Below are 18,938 nucleotides of genomic sequence, written 5' to 3' on the forward strand. Positions count from 1 at the left end.
ATTGGACATGATTTGGAAAGCACACACCTGTCTATATAAGGTCCCACAGTTAACGGTCCATGTCAGAGCAAAAACCAAGCCATGAGGTCGAAGGAATTGTCCGTAGAGCTCCAAGAAAGGATAGTGTCGAGAGGAAGGGTACCAAAAAATGTTCTGCAGCATTGAAGGTCCCCAAGAACACAGTGGCCTCCATCATCCTTAAATGGAAGAAGTTTGGAACCACCAAGACTCTTCCTAGAGCTTGCCGCCTGGCCAAACTGAGCAATCGGGGGAGAAGGCTCGGGTCAGAGGTGACCAAGAACCCAATGATCACACTGACAGAGCTCCAGAGCTCCTCTGTGAAGATGGGAGAACCTACCAGAAGGACAACCATCTCTGCAGCACTCCACCAATCAGGCCTTTAAGGTAGAGTGGCCAAACAGAAGCCACTCCTCAGTAAAAGGCACATGATAGTCTGCTTGGAGTTTGCCAAAAGGGACCTAAAGGACTCTGACCATGAGAGAAAAGATTATCTAGTCTGATGAAACCAAGATTGAAATCTTTGGCCTGAATGCCAAGCATCCCATCTGAAGGAAACCTTGCACTAACCCTACGGTGATGCACGGTGGTGGCAGCATCATGCTGTGGGGATGTTTTTCAGCGGAAGGGACTGGGAGACTAGTCAGGATCAAGGAAAGATTAACGGAGCAAAGTACAGGGAGATCCTTAATGAAAACCTGCTCCAGAGCGCTCAGGACCTCAGACTAGGGTGAAGGTCCACCTTCCAACAGGACAACGAACCTAAGCACACAGCCAAGACAACACTGGAGTGGCTTCGGGACAAGTCTCCGAATGTCCTTGAGTGACCCAGCCAGAGCCTGGACTTGATCCCGATTGAACATCTCTGGAGAGAGCTGAAAATTGCTGTGCAGCAATGCTCCCCATCCAACCTAACAGAGCTTGAGAGGATCTGCAGACGAGAATGGTAGAAACTCCCCAAATACAGGTGTGCCAAGCTTGTAGCATCATACCCAAGAAGACTCAAGGCTGAAATTGCTGTCAAAGGTGCTTCAACAAAGTACAGAGTAAAGGTTCTGAATACTTATGTAAATGTGATATTTCAGTTTTTTATTTTCGATACATTTGCAAAAAAATATACAATAACTGTTTTTGCTTTGTCATTATAGGGTATTGTGTGTAGATTGCTGAGGGGAAAAAATTCAATCAATTTTAGAATAAGGATGCAATGTAATAAAATGTGAAAAAAGTCAGAATGCACTGGATGTCAGTGAAGAAGGCCATCTAAATTCCATGAATCCCTGTGGGATTCCTGTGTCAGACATCACAACTCACCACTCTAGGCCAGCTTCCCGGCAGAGCTGGGCTCTGAGGCTGAATCACACAGCTCATTGTGCTCCGCAGTTCTTTTGATGCGAGAATTTTTTTTAAAGGTCATAGTTAATCACTTCAAATCAGGCTAGAGGAATGGCTATCTGTGTAAGCAGGTTCAGGGGTGGGTGGGTGGACGAACCTCACGACATGCAGACCAAAGTGCTGAGCAGAATTCTTTGCCATTGTTTTAAATGGCTAGTGAGCTTGGCCATTCAAACTCGAAAGTCATTACCTGTGTACTCTCACAGAAATACTTTCATGTGTTACTTTCATCAACAATACATCAATATTTCAAGTCATTGTGTTACATGATTGTTTGTATTAAACTCTCCATTCTCTCTCCCATCTCGTCCCTCCTCAGTTATGTGGGCCGTGTTGTGGGTAACGGCCTTCAGGCCCAGAAAAACAACCCAGAGATCAAGGTCCGCAGCATCGACCCCATCCTGGTGGGAGCTAGAGACAGACTAGAACATTTCAAACGGGTATGTCTCACTACCACTGTTTCTCCTCCCGTTTGACATGTGACTATGTGACTGTAAACTTGACCACTGATGACACCAAAATGTCAGTCAAAATGTCATACCATTCTGATACTTCTTCTGCAAACTTAATCATATTCCTATTTCAGGTTTGGACAGAAATGTTGTATGAGGACAAGTGTGGGAGTTGTATTCAGGGCAATTATCTGCAGGCATATGGATGTATCACACATCTCTAGTATGCAAACAGCTGTGTGTCTCAGGGCCATGCCTGTTGCACTATATTATCGAAGATACTGGTAACTAACCCAAGATATCACATTGGCATTGTTTCCAATGGGAGCAAATGAAGCATAGTGGGAAGAACAAGCAAGGAGGTGGGCAAGGCATGTGTTTCCATATTTACGTTTGGGAACAACTTTCTGTAAATTGTGTGTGTGAAATACAGTTGGGCAAAAAAGTACTTAGTCAGCCACCAATTGTGCAAGTTCTCCCACTTAAAAAGATGAGAGAGGCCTGTAATTTTCATCATAGGTACACTTCAACTATGACAGACAAAATGAGAAGAAGAAAAAATCCAGAAAATCACATTGTAGGATTTTTAATGAATTTATTTGCAAATTATGGTGGAAAATATGTATTTGGTCAATAACAAAAGTTTATCTCAATACTTTGTTATATACCCTTTGTTGGCAATGACAGAGGTCAAACGTTTTCTGTAAGTCTACACAAGTTTTTCACACACTGTTGCTGGTATTTTGGCCCATTCTTCCATGCAGATCTCCTCTAGAGCAGTGATGTTTTGGGGCTGTTGCTGGGCAACACAGACTTTCCACTCCCTCAAAAGATTTTCTATGGGGTTGAGATCTGGAGAATGGCTAGGCCACTCCAGGACCTTGAAATTCTTCTTACGAAGCCACTCCTTCATTGCCCGGGCGGTGTGTTTGGGATCATTGTCATGCTGAAAGACCCAGCCACGTTTTATCTTCAATGCCCTTTCTGATGGAAGGAGGTTTTCACTCAAAATTTCACGATACATGGCCCCATTCATTCTTTCCTTTACACAGATCAGTTGTCCTGGTCCCTTTGCAGAAAAACATCCCCAAAGCATTATGTTTCCACCCCCATGCTTCACAGTAGGTATGGTGTTCTTTGGATGCAAAACAGCATTCTTTGTCCTCCAACAATTTTGGTTTCATCTGACCATATGACATTCTCCCAATCTTCTTCTGGATCATCCAAATGCTCTCTAGCAAACTTCAGACGGGCCTGGACATGTACTGGCTTAAGCAGGGGACTGCAGGATTTGAGTCCCTGGCGGCGTAGTGTGTTACTGATGGTAGGCTTTGTTACTTTGGTCCCAGCTCTCTGCAGGTCATTCACTAGGTCCCCCCGTGTGGTTCTGAGATTTTTGCTCACCGTTCTTGTAATCATTTTGACCCCACGGGGTGAGATCTTGCGTGGAGCCCCAGATCGAGGGAGATTATCAGTGGTCTTGTATGTCTTCCATTTCCTAATAATTGCTCCCACAGTTGATTTCTTCAAACCAAGCTGCTTACCTATTGCAGATTCAGTCTTCCCAGCCTGGTGCAGGTCTACAATTTTGTTTCTGGTGTCCTTTGACAGCTCTTTGGTCTTGGCCATAGTGGAGTTCGGAGTGTGACTGTTTGAGGTTGTGGACAGGTGTCTTTTATAATGATAACAAGTTCAAACAGATGCCATTAATACAGGTAACGAGTGGAGGACAGAGGAGCCTCTTAAAGAAGAAGTTACAGGTCTGTGAGAGCCAGAAATCTTGCTTGTTTGTAGGTGACCAAATACTTATTTTCCACCATAATTTGCAAATATATTAATTCAAAATCCTACAATGTGATTTTCGGGATTTTTTTTCTCTCATTTTGTCTGTCATAGTTGAAGTGTACCTATGATGAAAATTAAAGGCCTCTCTCATCTTGTTAAGTGGAAGAACTTGCACAATTGGTGGCTGACAAAATATTTTTTGCCCCACTGTAACTAAAGTAGTCATTGCACTCTTTCTAAACGACAAAGGGTTAAGTCTATAACGTGTACTCTGTTCGTAACAGATTCTAGTTTGGGGAAAAGATTGAATTGAGATCAACTGTTTCATCGAAGAAAATGAGCAGAATGTCAGCCAAGTTGAATCTAACTCCATTTTCTCACACTTCCGCCACTGGACTTCCTCACGTTACAATATTTGGTGTTGAGTGGAAGTTTCATACAGATGCTTCAAATTTATACATCCTGTGAGACATCTGGCTCCTTGTTCTGTCTGTGATATTATGTTGGTTGATGTCTCTGAGTTAACATTGGACCTGGGCCTACTGTACTTTCTGTCTGGTCACACGCTCTCATCTGGGCCCATGGCACTGGGATGCACTAGGTCAGAGGTCACAGATGGCGTGTCGTCACTGAAATGGTGACTGTAATGCCTCCAGGGATAGCTGCTCCCCATCATGTGAAAGAGGGATTAAGAGGTGATGGATAGGCAGACCGATGTATGCAGAGTGACACACCCATGGTAAAGGGAATAGGGGAGTTCACATCCTTTCCACTTAGATGCTGTTCACACCAGTCATGGTAAATAGCTTTGTGTGTTATTAGACATTTTTTTATGCCTTTTTTATTGCTCGGTGCTCGGTACAAATCATGCCATTGGAGGGGATTCAGACGTGCGTCTCTGGAGGACTGAGAGAGAGGAACAGCCATCCAACTAGCTCAAAGGCCTGTGGACATGCCAGACAAATCTGACCAAACTGTCCTCGTGGACCCATCACAGATACTTAGATAGATATTAAATCAGCCAGTTGCACCCCTTAACCGCTCAGGCATTCACTGGGGCATTCACAATGAGAATGGAACAAAATAACCCACCAATGCATCATAGATAAAGGACCTCAATGCAAAGCATCTTAGATCATGGAGGAGGCTGTGGGATCAGCGAGGCAGGAAGGAGGGGTCACACAGTGTTCTGTATGTTTTATTCAGTAAATTATTCTAATCCTGTCTGGCTGCGACCTCCTCCCTCCTTCCCCTTCCTCTGTTGTGTTTGTCTCTGGGGTAATTGGTGGTGTCTCGGGGGCCTGGCCTTGTGCAAACAGCCCTGTCCCTCTGATAGATGCAGTGTGAACCCTGTGCTCTTAATGGCTGGATGCCCATGGAAGCGCCAGCGATTTCACAGCAGGAAAAATCTGTCCCTCAGCGACATGAGAATAGACATTGCATAGGAGTTGCATTATGTCTGTTTCATAATATGTTTTCTGCTTATGCCATTCCCTACACCTCGAAGTCTAAGAGTTCAAATAATGTTTTAGCTGTTGACCAGGGTGAGTGCTTAGAGCTGGAGGTGGGTATTTCTTTAGGTCTTCAACCTGAGGAACAGTGTACCAATTCAACACTTCAGTAGATACAGAAGAGAGTATCGCAAAAAAACATTTAATGGAACATTTTTAAACACGAGGCTGACCAAACTTTTTAGTCCTTTAAATACCTGATGTATGTAAAATATTGTGTTCTATAGCTTGGAAAATACATGTCACCCAGGATAACAACATAATGATGCTTGTTTCCAACATTAGGGCTGTTTTCCTAAAGAAGTTATATCCGCTCCGTGATTTGTTTCCTTGCCACGATACTAATGAGTATCGCGATACTGGTATCATCCCGGCTCTAGCTACCAGTCCCGTTGAGTCCTGTTGTGCTGTGTTTGTGTCTCTCCCCCAAACTCTACCCACTGTCTCTCTCTGTCACTCTCTTTCGCTCTCTCTGGTACTATATTTTTCAGAAATTCTTTCTTTTCATTGCACATTCGTTTTCCTTTCTCTCTTTAACCGTTGTCTTGTCTATCACTCAGAGTTATTGGTATTGTCTCGCTTTGTTAGAAGTGTCCTAACAGGGCTCTATGTGCCCAAAATCTTTATCTAAAGTTGGTCAGTGTTATACAGATAAAGAGTATACCCTGTGAAGCCATCAGATCACCTCCCATGCTTGGTGTGAGAGCAAGAATTCCCCTGTTATCACCCCAGACTAATTCGATAAGCAATGACCATGTCGGCTGTTAGCGGGGAGTTGTAAAAAGAGGGATACTTGGTGTCCAGCCCATTGTTCCAGATGTTTCTGGGAGGGGATCGGGGAGAGAGAGAGAGGAGAGGCACACAGCTCATCTGGCCCTCTGGGAGCCATTTCACTTCACTTCTGTCTCTTATTACTTCATTAAAAGCAGACGTGACTGGTTTTGTTTCTGTGGGCCGACCCAGCCTGGCCCAAACAGAGCAGGCTGTCTCTTCAAAGCAGCCAGAGGCTGGGAACATCTATCAGAGAGGTGGGGAGGGGAGTGGAAACCTAAGGAGTCAATGTAAGCACTTTGAGGTGGCTAAGAGCTCAATGTGAGAGAGAAAAGTGATTTACAGGATTACATGTGTTTTATGGCCGCTGTACCTGAGGGGAGAGAGAACGTTCACAACGTTCACAGCCAGTGCCAGTGTGCTTGTTTTTCTAACCCTGACTGGGACCCTGCTCGCCTCTATAACTAACAAATCACACGCAAGAGATTATATTATGACTGTTAGATTTTCCCCATGTGTACCAAGGTTAATTTGAAAGGGAGGAATCTTCCCCCCCAAAGAAGGATCTCATTTGATTTCCTGAAGAAGGCATTAACCTTCCTTTTTGGAGTTTATTTCAAATGTCCTCTACTTTGAAATAATAAAGAATCCTCCATGGATTTCAGAAAGCCTGGATTTATTTGCTGTGATAGCTGCTCTGGTGAGGTCTAAGTCGAGGCTTGATCTGGCTGACATTGCATTGGTTCCTTTTGACCCGGTCTGGACCAGAATCATGTTCTGAATAATACAGGAAATACACTGTGGGTTTTCACAACATTGCAGCATCTGTCTTAAAACATTAGCTATGTTGGCCTAGCCAAGTGTCTATCATAGTACAGCGTAAAATCCCGAGGTAACAACGTGTAGAAAGAAAGAGAGAAGAGTGAGAGAGAGAGAGAGCTTCGCAAAACAAATACGAGGAAATTCTGCAGTTGAAATCAGTTCTTGACTGTTTATCCCAGTTGGTGGGTCAATTAATCATGTGGAATTAGCATCATTGAAAAGCACACTCAGCAAATTGAGGTTGAGGCTGACTACTTTTACACAGTTCTCTTTTTTCTATGATAATTTATGCATGAGATTTATCTTCTACGATCAAGTAATGTACACGCTCCCCGTGCCCTGTAGGTTTTCTCATTAAAAATGATTTATGTATCATCTTTTAGTTATTAAGATTTGTAAGATATATGTATTTTTGTGCATGACAATATTTCCTTTTTTGTCTGTTTAAATATTATTGACTAGCCATGAGACTGGGGGTGTAACGGTTCACCAAAACCACAGTTCCGTATGTACAGTATCAGACCTCAGGATAAGACCCAGATGCAGAGAGTTCGAATCACAGATGTTTATTAACAAAACAGGGGGCAGGCAGATGACAGGTCAAGGGCAGGCAGAGGTCAGTAATCCAGGGCAGAGTCAATAAGTTACAGAATGGCAGGCAGGCTCAGGGTCAGGACAGGCAGAGGTCAGTAATCCAGGGCAGTGTCAGACAGGTACAGAACGGCAGGCAGGCTCAGGGTCAGGACAGGCAGAGGTCAGTAATCCAGGGCAGTGTCAGACAGGTACAGAACGGCAGGCAGGCTCAGGGTCAGGACAGGCAGAGGTCAGTAATCCAGGGCAGTGTCAGACAGGTATAGAACGGCAGGCAGGCTCAGGGTCAGGACAGGTGAAACAGATCAGGGTGTGACACACATTATGTTGTGTTACAGCCTGAATTTCAAATGGAATTAATTCTGATTGTTTTGTCACTGGCCTACCCCCATAATGTCAAAGTGGAATTATGTTTTTCAAAATGTTTACAAATTAATAAAAAATGAAATGCTGAGATGTCTTGAGGCAATACATTCAGGAGTAAAAATGTGCTAAACAACTCACATAATAAGTTGCATGGACTCACTCTGTGTGCAATATTAGTGTGTAACACTAATATTTTTGAATGACTATTTTAATTTCTGAATAACTACCTCATCTCTGTAAGGTCCTTCAGTCGAGCAGTGAATTTCAAACACAGATTCACACCACAAAGACCAGAGAGGTTTTCCAATGCCTTTCAAAGAAGAGCATCTTTAGGGTATTGTGTGTAGATGGGTGAGATAAAAAAAAAAATGTAATCCATTTTGAATTCACGCTGTAACACAACAAAATGTGGAATAAGTCATGCGGTATTAATACTTACTTGCCGCTTTTTGGGGTCACAGTTTGGTTTCGGTACAGCATGAAAATTAAATGCCATTCACAATACTCCTGGCATTGTCTGATGCCGCGTTTTGAACCACGTAGAAGTCGGAAATACCAGTTGGATGCATTCATGTGATTTGAACTTGTTGAGAAACACTGATTGGCTAATGGCCAACAAGCTGCCTCAACCATCAACTAAATGTACAGCTATCATGCTTGTAAACAAATTAGATTTCAGAAACCACATTAATAGATTACTTTTTATAATGTTTTGTTTTTGGATTTAACTACCAGAAATGACATTTCCTTGGTAGGTGACATCAGATGTCACCATGTGGGAGAAGTGGGTGCTAAGGATGATAGACGAGTTTCCCAGTAGTAATTACCAGTTGGAGGGCCGTTCAAATGGATTTCCACTTCTACCTTGGTTACGAATGCACCATGACACTTCCTCCTTCGGTGCCAGATGTGCACTTGTTACTCTGTAGCCCAGTACATCTCCCACTCCATGGTAATGTGATTGGCTATTACTGTTAAGTAAGCACAACACAGGGTGCATTGGCCAATTCATTGAACATTTTGGCTTTGGCTTGCTTATATAGAGTGGGTACTATCTGTTTGCTGAAATGGGTGGAAGAGGGAAGTTTGTAAAGTGGCTCGAGAACTTTCACGAGGGGCTGCCTGAAACCCCCTATTCTCAATCACAGACAATGGGCACATATACATGACTTTAAACCAAAGGCCGTAAAAAATATAAACATAGCCTTATTATCACTCTTGTAATTTATTTGGCCCGGTCAGAATCAGCTGCTTGAATGCAGAGGGGTAGACAATGTGTTGTTGTGACTTTGTGTTTCCAACTTGCACCGGTATACTGGGGTGATGTTGGCATAAATCGTACAGAACTAGTTCCTGGCTGCGCCTCCCAAAAGGACAGTTTGAAATGCTCCAGTTAAGATTTTAATTTTGATTAACATGCGCATAGGCTTTAGTTGTTTGAATGGAAGAGCCTGAAATGTTTTTTCAGCTCAGATTTATTCAAGAGGTATAGGCCAGCGTAGTCATAACCTAGTGTTTTTTTTAATATTCATTCGGGTACACAGTGAGGACCATTTGCTAAGAATACGTGTACCCTACCTCCCCTACATGTGACCCATGAGTCTTAAATACCTACATATGTGAGTATGCCAACACACACTCGCACACACATACATTAAGTTAGAATAAAAGCCCCCACCAATAGGTTTGTTGAGTCCCTCTAGGATGGTTGATGAGAGAGCTTTTTCAGTAATTCTTCATGAACAGACTAGCAGAGGTTTTAATGAGCTAACACTGTTGTTATGAAGAGCATCCATCCTACAAAAAAAGCAAATTAAGAAGCAATCACAAACACAGGAAGCCAATTAATGGTACCGTAAAGGCTTAATGTTCTCCAGACACACACACTCACACACACACACTCACTCACTCACTCACTCACTCACTCACTCACTCACTCACTCACTCACTCACTCACTCACACACACACACACACACACACACAATTGCTGTCATGCTATTAGAACGTTTGATGCTGATGTGATTCTATGTGAACACACAGCGCAGTGTAAAGTACATGTCTGCCTGCTCATGTGTTATTACACGGCCTAGTACTAGTACCAATTGTCCCAGTGGGTATCATACAATATTCATTTGAAAGGAGACATTAAACATGTAATTATAATAAAACCAGAAGATTATGATATGGAGAGAGGTAAAGTTTGAGCAAGAAAATATGAAACTAGAGAAAAGGCGAAAATATGAAAAGATAGGTATAGAGCAATTGAATAAGGAATTTGTAGACCTATACGATTGCAATGATACCTCAGAAGATCCCAGATCCAGGTCTTTTGTGTTTTCCAGACCTTTTCAATGACACTACAAGACAATACAATATGCTCACATTCAGATTTTCAGAGTGATTTCCAACAGAGCAGTACAAATGAATATACTATTCGAAAAAGACAATCACTTGTTAGTCAGTGTAAAATATGAATGTAGCCACATACAGTACCAGTCAAAAGTTTGGACACACCTACTCATTCTACAATGTAGAATAATAGTGAAGATATCAAAACTATGAAACATCACATATAGAATCATGTAGTAACCAAGGAAGTGTTAAACAAATCTAAATATTTTGTATATTTGAGATTCTTCAAGTAGCCACCCTTTGCCTTGATGGAAGCTTTGCAAACTATTGGCATTCTCTCAACCAATTCACTTGGAATGTTTTTCTTACAGTCTTGAAGGAGTTCCCACATATGTAGAGCACTTGTTGGCTGCTTTTCCTTCACTCTGCGGTCCAACTCATCCCTAACCATCTCAATTGGGTTGAGGTCGGGTGATTGTGGAGGCCAGGTCATCTGATGCAGCACTCCATCACTCTCCTTCTTGGTCAAATAGCCCTTACACAGCCTAGAGGTGTGTTGGGTCATTGTCTTGTTGAAAAACAAATGATAGTCCCACTAAGCGCAAAGAAGATGGAATGGTGTATTGCTGCAGAATGCTGTGGTAGCTATGCTGGTTAATTGTACCTTGAATTCTAAATAAATCACTAACAGTGTCACCAGCAAAGCACCCCACACCATCACACCTCCTCCTCCATGCTTCACAGTGTGAACTACACATGAGGGGTTATCTGTTCACCTACTCTGCATCTCACAAAGACACAGTGGTTGGAACCAAAAATCTCACATTTCCACCCGTCTAATGTCCATTGCTTGTGTTTATTCGACCAAGCATGTCTTATCTTCTTTTTGGTGTCCTTTAGTTGTGGTTTCTTTGCAGCAATATGACAATGCAGGCCTGATTCGCACAGTCTCCTCTGAACAGTTAATGTTGAGATGTGTCTGTTACTTGAACTGAGTGAAGCTGTCACGCCTGCTCCCGCTCTCCCTCCATGGCGCTCTAGGGTGCCAGGCTGCCCAATATTATGCACTCCTGCCACCATCATTACGCAGACCTGCTTCCCTCGTCACGCGCATCAGCGATTCATTACACTTACCTGGACTCAATCACCTGTGCTATTTCCTCCCCTATATCGGTCTGTTCCTCAGCTCTGTTCCCCGCTTCAGCATTAATTGTCGTATGTTGTTGTGTTTCCTGGTTCTGACGCTGTTCCTTTCCTGTTCCATGTCTGTGCTACAGTGCCTTGCGAAAGTATTCGGCCCCCTTGAACTTTGCGACCTTTTGACACATTTCAGGCTTCAAACATAAAGATATAAAACTGTATTTTTTTGTGAAGAATCAACAACAAGTGGGACACAATCATGAAGTGGAACGACATTTATTGTATATTTCAAACTTTTTTATCAAAAACTGAAAAATTGGGCGTGCAAAATTATTCAGCCCCTTTACTTTCAGTGCAGCAAACTCTCTCCAGAAGTTCAGTGAGGATCTCTGAATGATCCAATGTTGATCTAAATGACTAATGATGATAAATACAATCCACCTGTGTGTAATCAAGTCTCCGTATAAATGCACCTGCACTGTGATAGTCTCAGAGGTCCGTTAAAAGCGCAGAGAGCATCATGAAGAACAAGGAACACACCAGGCAGGTCCGAGATACTGTTGTGAAGAAGTTTAAAGCCGGATTTGGATACAAATCCCAAGCTTTAAACATCCCAAGGAGCACTGTGCGAGCGATAATATTGAAATGGAAGGAGTATCAGACCACTGCAAATCTACCAAGACCTGGCCGTCCCTCTAAACTTTCAGCTCATACAAGGAGAAGACTGATCAGAGATGCAGCCAAGAGGCCCATGATCACTCTGGATGAACTGCAGAGATCTACAGCTGAGGTGGGAGACTCTGTCCATAGGACAACAATCAGCACAAATCTGGCCTTTATGGAAGAGTGGCAAGAAGAAAGCCATTTCTTAAAGATATCCATAAAAAGTGTTGTTTAAAATTTGCCACAAGCCACCTGGGAGACACACCAAACATGTGGAAGAAGGTGCTCTGGTCAGATGAAACCAAAATTGAACTTTTTGGCAACAATGCAAAACGTTATGTTTGGCGTAAAAGCAACACAGCTCATCACCCTGAACACACCATCCCCACTGTCGAACATGGTGGTGGCAGCATCATGGTTTGGGCCTGCTTTTCTTCAGCAGGGACAGGGAAGATGGTTAAAATTGATGGGAAGATGGCTGGAGCCAAATACAGGACCATTCTGGAAGAAAACCTGATGGAGTCTGCAAAAGACCTGAGACTGGGACGGAGATTTGTCTTCCAACAAGACAATGATCCAAAACATAAAGCAAAATCTACAATGGAATGGTTCAAAAATAAACATATCCAGGTGTTAGAATGGCCAAGTCAAAGTCCAGACCTGAATCCAATCGAGAATCTGTGGAAAGAACTGAAAACTGCTGTTCACAAATGCTCTCCATCCAACCTCACTGAGCTCGAGCTGTTTTGCAAGGAGGAATGGGAAAAAAATTCAGTCTCTCGATGTGCAAAACTGATAGAGACATACCCCAAGCGACTTACAGCTGTAATCGCAGCAAAAGGTGGCGCTAACAAAGTATTAACTTAAGGGGGCTGAATAATTTTGCACGCCCAATTTTTCAGTTTTTCATTTGTTAAAAAAGTTTGAAATATCCAATAAATGTCGTTCCACTTCATGATTGTGTCCCACTTGTTGTTGATTCTTCACAAAAAAATACAGTTTTACATCTTTATGTTTGAAGCCTGAAATGTGGCAAAAGGTCGCAAAGTTCAAGGGGGCCGAATACTTTCGCAAGGCACTGTATATTAAATGCTCACTCTCCGTATCTGCTTGTCTACTCCAGCGTCGGTTCTTACAGAAGCATTTATTTGGGCTGAAATTTCTGATGCTGGGAACTCTAACTTATCCTCTGCAGCATAGGTAACTCTAGGTCTTACTTTCCTGTGGCGGAGCTCATGGGAGCCAGTTTCATAGCACTTAATGGTTTTTGAGACTACACTTGAAGAAACTTTCAAAGTTCTTGAAATTTTCCTGCATTGGCTGATGCCTTAAAGTAATGATGGACTATCGTTTCTCTTTCCTTATTTGAGCTGTTCTTGCCATAATATGGACTTGGTCTTTTACCAAAGAGGGCTATCTTCTGTATACCACCCCTACTTTGTCACAACACAACTGATTGGTTCAAACGCATTAAGAAGGAAAGAAATTCCACGAATTCACTTTTAACAGGGCACATCTGTTAATTGAAATGCATTCCAGGTCACCACAGTACCTCATGAAGCTGGTTGAGAGAGTGACTCCCGAGTGGCGCAGCGGTCTAAGGCACTGCATCTCAGTGCTAGAGGCATCACTACAGACCCTAGTTTGAATCCAGGTTGTATCAGAACTGGCCGTGATTGGGAGTCCCATAGGGCGGCGCACAATTGGCCCAGCGTCATTAGGGTTTGGCCGGGGTAGGCCGTCATTGTAACTAAGAATTTGTTCTTAATTGACTTTTCTAGTTAAATAAAGTTTAAATAAATAAAAAAGAGAATGCCAAAAGTGTGCAAAGCTGTTATCAAGGGTGGCTACTTTGAAGAATATAAAATATATTTAGATTTGTTTAACTCTTTTTTTGTTACTACGTGATTCCATGTGTTATTTCATAGTTTTGATGTCTTCACTATTATTCTACAATGTAGAAAATATTAAAAATAAAGAAAAACCTTGGAATGAGTAGGCGTGTTCAAACTTTTGACTGGTTCTGTAGGTAGAGGTCAATCAGTCGCAGCTACGTTGCCGTGGTTCCTCTCTTACACAACATGTAATTGATTTAAAGCCATGTATAATTAACGAGCCTTCTGAGTTGATTAGGCCATAGACACAGCCGGGGACATTTAATTGTCTTTTTTCAACTCCTTCACTTCTAGCCCTTATGCTCCACAATGTAGCTACAGTATCTCTCCACACAACGTTTAACTGCAGCCAATCGTTTTTCTCCGTGAACTCATGAATATGGCTATTCAATTAGACTTTTCATTTGTGGAAATGTAATTATATTATAAAAGGTTTAATGTGCTTATCACACCTCACAGGGTCTCAATGTAGTGGGACTCTGAGAGGCTGAAGCGGGGGCAAGGAAGGGGCAGAGGACCAGGGTTTAGTTTAGTACATGATGAAGGAAAAATAATGGCATCTAGTTGAATACTTTGGGGTACATGAACTGGCCCTTAATCACTTAACCTGTGTGGTATCAGCAATCAGTAAGATTGGACCTTGTACTTAATGAGTAAGTGGACTGTAGACCATGATCAGTTACCTCCTCTCAATGGGAAATGCAAAGCACTTTTATAAAATGTGCCTACTGTACAGTATGTGAATCCAACCAATTATTTCTACTGAACCAGCAGCATTAGTTTTAAATCATATCAAATTGGAAATCCCTAGTCTATTGGTGATATTTAGACAGTGCAAAAAAGTGTTGCATTGTCTCCAGTAGGGCAGCAACATAATCTGCCTTGCTGATGTAGTAAATGCCCCAGAGGCAGCAACATCAATAGTGTGCCCTGTGCTATAGAATATAGTACAGTACTATTGATGTTACAGCCTCTTCATCCAATAAATCCTTGCATGTTGAGGGTATGGAAGATCAGATAAACCTTGCGTTTTCACCCTAACCCAAAACATCACTGGTCGCTGTATGAGTTATGATCCGTGATCAATTGAAACAGTTGTTGGCCCACACACCGTCCATTCCTCTGTGGCGGAAGGCTTAGCCAGTATTCACTTTCCACAAAGGCAAATTCAGCTCTGTTCTTATAATACTTGGAGATGCCATTCCCATCCCCTTTGAATGGGCCTTATCAGGTTCTTCACATAGTTTCCTTTCTGGTGGTTGTGCAGTAGTTGCTGATGTTTTTTTCTTCCTCATTTTGTTTCACTTGTCAGATGAACCAACATTTGGAACAACACACACGAGACTATAGTTGCTTATTGCTACTGTCACACTCTGACCTTAGAGATCCTTATTATTCTCTATGTTTGGTTAGGTCAGGGTGTGACTCGGGTGGGGAAATCTATGTTTTCTATTTCTTTGTTGTTTTGCAGAGTGTGGTTCCCAATCAGAGGCAGCTGTCTAACGTTGTCTCTGATTGGGGATCATATAAAAGTTGTGATTTTCTGTTTGGGTTTTGTGGGGTGTTATTTTCTGTTTAGTGTTTGTGCCTGACGGAACTGTTCGCTTTTTGAATTTTGATATTTTTGTTTGAGTGTTTCTTGAAAATAAATATCATGAACACTTTGCACACTGCGCTTTGGTCCATTCTTTCTTCCTTCCACTGACGACGAGCGTTACAGATACCTTTTGTTTAACAAGAATGCCCTCATTTGTTTTTGTGATATTGATCTGTGCAAAAGCAAATATTCCCATAGGACAAATGTTTTATTTTACTAGGCAAGTCAGTTAACAAGTTCTTATTTTCAATGACAGCCTAGGAACATTGGGGTAACTGCCTTTTTCAGGGGCAGAATGATAGATTTGTACCTTATCAGCTCAGGATTTGATCTTGCAACCTTTCAGTTAGTAGTCCAACACTCTAACCACTAGACCACCTGCCTGGTCAGATCTTATAGTGCTGGAAAGGGACAAACATACAAGTTAAAATCTTAACTCTGTCTACTAATGTGCTGATAGGTTATGATTGGGGTTTTCCCTCTTGTTTCCGCATCATTAACATTTTGTTTGGGGGGGGGGGGGCTGGAGACCTCCACTACTCACACTACTACACTTCCTGACACAGTGCTATTTGTATTACTGATGAATATGCATGTGTTATGTCCTATGTCAATATTAACTTGTTTACAACGGTGTGAGTATCCAAATATGTATTGTGTGCTATAGCATTCATCTGTCTATTGTGTTTTGCTTGAAAAGTGGAGCAGTGCAGAATTGGATGTGGCTTATTTTCAGATAGGATGACCTCATTTGACCTCTGTCCTGTGTGTTGCAGGAAATTCAGGGTCAGGTGGGCTGGACGACAGACTGGGGGGGGTGGGTGGAGAAGGGCAGTGGGACGAGAGAAGAGGCCAGCGGAGAGTGTGACGATGAGGACGGATGTCAAGGATCTGGAGATGAAGACTTTACCAGTGAGTCAGAGCCCCCCTCTTTAATTCCTTTTTTCTTTTTTTTACTCCTCTCTCCTCTCCTTTTCCTCAGCTGCCTATAATTCCTCCCCTCCCTCCCCATATTCTCTCCTACCTCAATCAGACCCCCTGTAGATGAGACTGCTGCTAGTGTCAGATGTCTGAGACTCATGTTGAAAGCTGTCTGTGCCACGAGTCAGATGGTTATTCACTACAACACAGTATGTTGTGGTTGCGTCAGCAACCTTTTCCTCTCTCGCAGATGGAGCCATGTCTATACCTTCCCCTCGTGACATTATATGCTGCTATACGCAAATTGAAATTAGAACAGGCTGTCAAAAGCTGTCAGTGTCTCATGTCATCTCATTGACATGTCATCAGTAAACATATCTGCCTCGTGTGGGTTTAACCACAGTGTGGAATACTGCTTGATTTGATTTGTTGTAGAATATTTAAATTACTTCAAGTCGAATTGTAATTGAATGCTTTGTGGTATAACTGGCTCATGTCATGGCTGTACACCAGCACTACTGCAATACAAATGATTAACTATTGTATACACAGACTCATAAACACTCTCACTCTGTCTTTGTAAGAGCTGTCTTTGTGAAAGCAACTTGACCAGAATAGATGTGAAAAAGTTTGAAGTTGATTGCAGATTGCTCGTTTATCCAGTCTCTTATTCAGATCATGAGAGAGAGAACAAGAAGAGAAAGAGAAGCAAGGGAGTGAGAAGAGTGAGAGAGAAGAGGAGAGAAGGATTGATCCATGGTTTAGACAGTGGCTCTAAGATCTGTGGAGCATGTACAGTACAGTGCCTTTGGAAAGTATTGAGACGCCTTGACTTTTTTCACATTTTGTTACGTTACAACATTATTCTAAAATGGATTAAACCCCCCCCCCCCAATCAATCTACACACAATACGCCATAATGACAAAGCAAAAACTGGTTTTATGACATTTTTGCAAATGTATTAAAAATAAAAAACAGAAATGTAACATTGACATAAGTATGCAGACCCTTTACTCATTACTTTGTTGAAGCACCTTTGGCAGCGATTACAGCATGGAGTATTCTTGGGTATGACGCTACAAGCTTGGCACATCTATATTTGGGGAGTTTTCCCATTCTTCTCTGCAGATCCTCTCAAGCTATGTCTGATAAGATGGGGAGTGTTGCTGCACAGCTACTTTCAGGTCTCTCCAGAGATGTTCGAGGGTTCCAGTCTGGGTTCTGGCTGGGCCATTCAAGAACATTCAGAGACTTGTCCCGAAACCATTCCTGCGTTGTCTTGGCTGTGTGCTTATGGTCGTTGTCCTGTAGGAATGTGAATGTTCGCCCCAGTCTGAGGTCCTGAGTGCACTGGAGCAGGTTTTCATCAAGGATCTCTCTGTACTTTGCTCCGTTCATCTTTGCCTCGATCCTGACTAGTCTCCCAGTCCCTGCCGCTAAAAAACATCCCTACAGCATGATGCTGCCACCACCATGCTTCACGGTAAAGATGGTGCCAGGTTTCCTCCCAATGTGATGCTCGGCATTCAGGCCAAATCTTGGTTTCATCAGATCAGAGAATATTGTCTCATGGTCTGAGAGTCCTTTAGGTGCTTTTTGCAAATCCAAGCGGGCTGTCATGTGCCTTTTACTGATGAGTGGCTTCCGTCTGATCACTCTACCATGAAGGCCTAATTGGTGGAGTGCTGCAGGGATGGTTGTCCTTCTGGAGGGTTCTCCCATCTCCACAGAGGAACTCTATAGCTCTGTCAGTGACCATTGGGTTCTTGGTCACCTCCCTGACTAAGGCCCTTCTACCCTGATTGCTCAGTTTGGCCAGACAGCCAGCTCTAGAAAGAGTCTTGGTGGTTCCAAGAATTATGGAGGCCACTGTGTTCTTGGGGATCTTCAATGCTGCAGAAATGTTTTGGTACCCTTCCCCAGATCTGTACCTCGACACAATCCTGTCTCGGAGCTCTACGGACAATTCCTTCAACCTCATGGCTTGGTTTTAGCTCTGACATGCAACTGTGGAACCTTATGTTGACAGGTGTGTGCCTTTCCAAATCATGTCCATTCAATTGAATTTACCACAGGTGGACTCCAATCAGTTTGTGGAAACATCTCAAGGATGATGAATGGAAACAGGATGCACCTGAACTAAATTTCGAGTTTCGACACATACAACAACACAGAGTTACACATGGAATAAACAAAACATAGGCAATAATAAGGTAGAAGGTAGAACAAAAGAAAACAAAAAGTGTATTTACAGTGAGTGCAAATGAGGTAAGATAAAACAATAAATAGGCCATGGCGGCGAAGTAATTACAATATAGCAATTAAACACTGGAATGGTAGATGTGCAGAAGATGAATGTGCAAGTAGAGATACTGGGGTGCAAAGGAGCAAGATAAATAAATAAATACAGTATGGGGATGAGGTAGGTAGGTAGATGGGCTGTTTACAGATGGGCTATGTACAGGTGCAGTGATCTGTGAGCTGCTCTGACAGCTGGTGCTTAATTTAAAGCTAGTGAGGGAGATATGAGTCTCCAGCTTCAGAGATGTTTGCAGTTCGTTCCAGTCATTGGCAGCAGAGAACTGGAAGGAAAGACGACCAAAGGAGGAATTGGCTTTGGGGGTGACCAGTGAGATATACCTGCTGGAGCGCCTGCT

General features: G+C 42.6%; 1 protein-coding gene across 2 annotated transcripts in view; it reads left to right on the forward strand.

Annotated features, from left to right (window-relative positions):
• The window catches only part of LOC109897924 (glypican-5), a 149,568-nt gene that overhangs the window by 90,191 nt on the left and 40,439 nt on the right, over nt 1-18,938 (forward strand). For both annotated transcript variants that reach the window (XM_020492606.2, XM_020492605.2), the window contains 2 exons: nt 1,733-1,853; nt 16,136-16,271. In XM_020492606.2, the coding sequence (XP_020348195.1) occupies nt 1,733-1,853; nt 16,136-16,271 (257 nt within the window). The remainder of the gene's footprint in view (nt 1-1,732; nt 1,854-16,135; nt 16,272-18,938) is intronic.

The sequence above is a fragment of the Oncorhynchus kisutch genome, linkage group LG10 (assembly GCF_002021735.2).
Source record: "Oncorhynchus kisutch isolate 150728-3 linkage group LG10, Okis_V2, whole genome shotgun sequence".
NCBI classification, from domain to species: Eukaryota; Metazoa; Chordata; class Actinopteri; order Salmoniformes; family Salmonidae; genus Oncorhynchus; species Oncorhynchus kisutch.